The sequence below is a fragment of the Saprolegnia diclina genome, assembly GCF_000281045.1.
Source record: "Saprolegnia diclina VS20 unplaced genomic scaffold supercont1.41, whole genome shotgun sequence".
Classification (NCBI taxonomy): domain Eukaryota; phylum Oomycota; class Saprolegniomycetes; order Saprolegniales; family Saprolegniaceae; genus Saprolegnia; species Saprolegnia diclina.
In genome coordinates this window covers 541,832-543,484 of record NW_008246108.1, presented here as the reverse complement: position 1 = coordinate 543,484, position 1,653 = coordinate 541,832, and the positions used below count along the sequence as shown (strand labels likewise).

Genomic DNA, 1,653 nt, shown 5'->3' with positions numbered 1-1,653 from the left:
AACACCTCAACAACATGTCGGGACGTGGCAAGGGCGGTAAAGGTCTCGGCAAGGGCGGCGCCAAGCGCCATCGCAAGGTCCTTCGCGACAACATCCAGGGCATCACCAAGCCCGCGATCCGCCGTCTCGCGCGCCGTGGCGGCGTCAAGCGCATCTCGGGTCTCATCTACGAAGAGACGCGCGGCGTGCTCAAGGTCTTCCTCGAGAACGTCATCAAGGACTCGGTCACGTACACGGAGCACGCGCGCCGCAAGACGGTGACGGCCATGGACGTCGTGTACGCCTTGAAGCGTCAGGGCCGCACCTTGTACGGCTTTGGCGGCTAAGCCATTGAACTGTGGCAACCATAGAGTCGTCAACCACACTGGTGTTTTTCAACACCACCCAAACCACAAGAAACGAGTTGCGTGTTCACCTTTTCTGCGATGGACTGCCATTATTTTGTGTAAAGTTCGAGACCGAAGTCACAAATGATGATGGAGATGACTGCCGGCGCATGACCTAGTTGTCGTCAGTGGTGTAACGATCGGCGTCTTGCAATGCGCTACATTTACTGATCGAAAAGCTCTAGGGAAGCCCCGCGCGCAACCGTGCAAGGCCCAGGCGCCGGCTCTTTACTCTATTCGCAACGCCATCGAAAGCAACGGGACGACATCGCCCGCAGTGCTTCGGGCTGAAGACGTCGATGTGCGATGTAAAGCCAAAGAGGCACCAGAAGAGACACCACATTCCCGGAAGCAGTAGTGACTTTTGGAGGGCATCTGTTGCAAGGCTGTCCTCGACGATTCATGCTGTGTCAACTTCTTGCCAAAGCTACAGTCCTCGTTGACAAGACGTATACTGTGCTTGCTCCTGCGTCGTCGATTCTACTGTCGTTCAATTGTGATGTTCAATCAAGGGTCCATAAACTGTTCATAGACCCTTGGTCCAATATAGTAATAATGAACGTGCAACAACGCAGCTAAAGTCAATCATATACTAGTAGCATGATCGGATAGTGCGAACGAAAATGCACTCGTGACCCAGCCGATTAACCAAAAGCTGAGATGCCTCGCCAGCTTTGATAATGGTCGTGAGCACATCCTTCCACATCGTGTGGCGACCGAGTGCTCATGAGGATACCCAAGCCTTTCATATTTCTCGTTCGTTTACCCGTTATTTGGGGCTCAAACGACGAAATTCATCCAGGCTTGCGAACGTGCCTGCTTGAATAAAGGGGTTTGGAAGTTGAATGTGACGATATGAAATAGAACGAGAGAAAATATGAAAGGGTGCGGCAGAAATAAAGATAAAACAAATGACTTCTCATAACACCAGCGTCTGCTCACACCGTCTTGGAATAGCAACGGTGGACATTCATCAAGAACCAGCAACTCAAAACGCAATTCGAGTTTCTGGCCGACATCTTGAGTCAACAAACGTGGTCACATACAATCATCAAAGTCATTTGTGTCTCGGACTTTACACAAAATAATGGCAGTCCATCGCAGAAAAGGTGAATACGCAACTCGTTTCTTGTGTGTTGGGTGGTGTTGAAAAACACCAGTGTGGTTGACGACTCTATGGTCGCCACAGTTTAATGGCTTAGCCGCCGAAGCCGTACAAGGTGCGGCCCTGACGCTTCAAGGCGTACACGACGTCCATGGCCGTCAC

The 1,653-nt window shown here is 51.4% G+C and overlaps 1 protein-coding gene across 1 annotated transcript in view; it reads left to right on the top strand.

Annotated features, from left to right (window-relative positions):
• Positions 1-434, top strand: part of SDRG_11460 (hypothetical protein) — a gene marked incomplete at its 5' end in the record, with an annotated part of 3,164 nt that extends 2,730 nt beyond the window's left edge. Inside the window, one exon of the mRNA XM_008617503.1 lies at positions 43-434. Coding sequence (XP_008615725.1) covers positions 43-326 — 284 coding nt within the window. The 3' untranslated portion in view covers positions 327-434. The remainder of the gene's footprint in view (positions 1-42) is intronic.
• Positions 435-1,653: the final 1,219 nt, after the last annotated feature.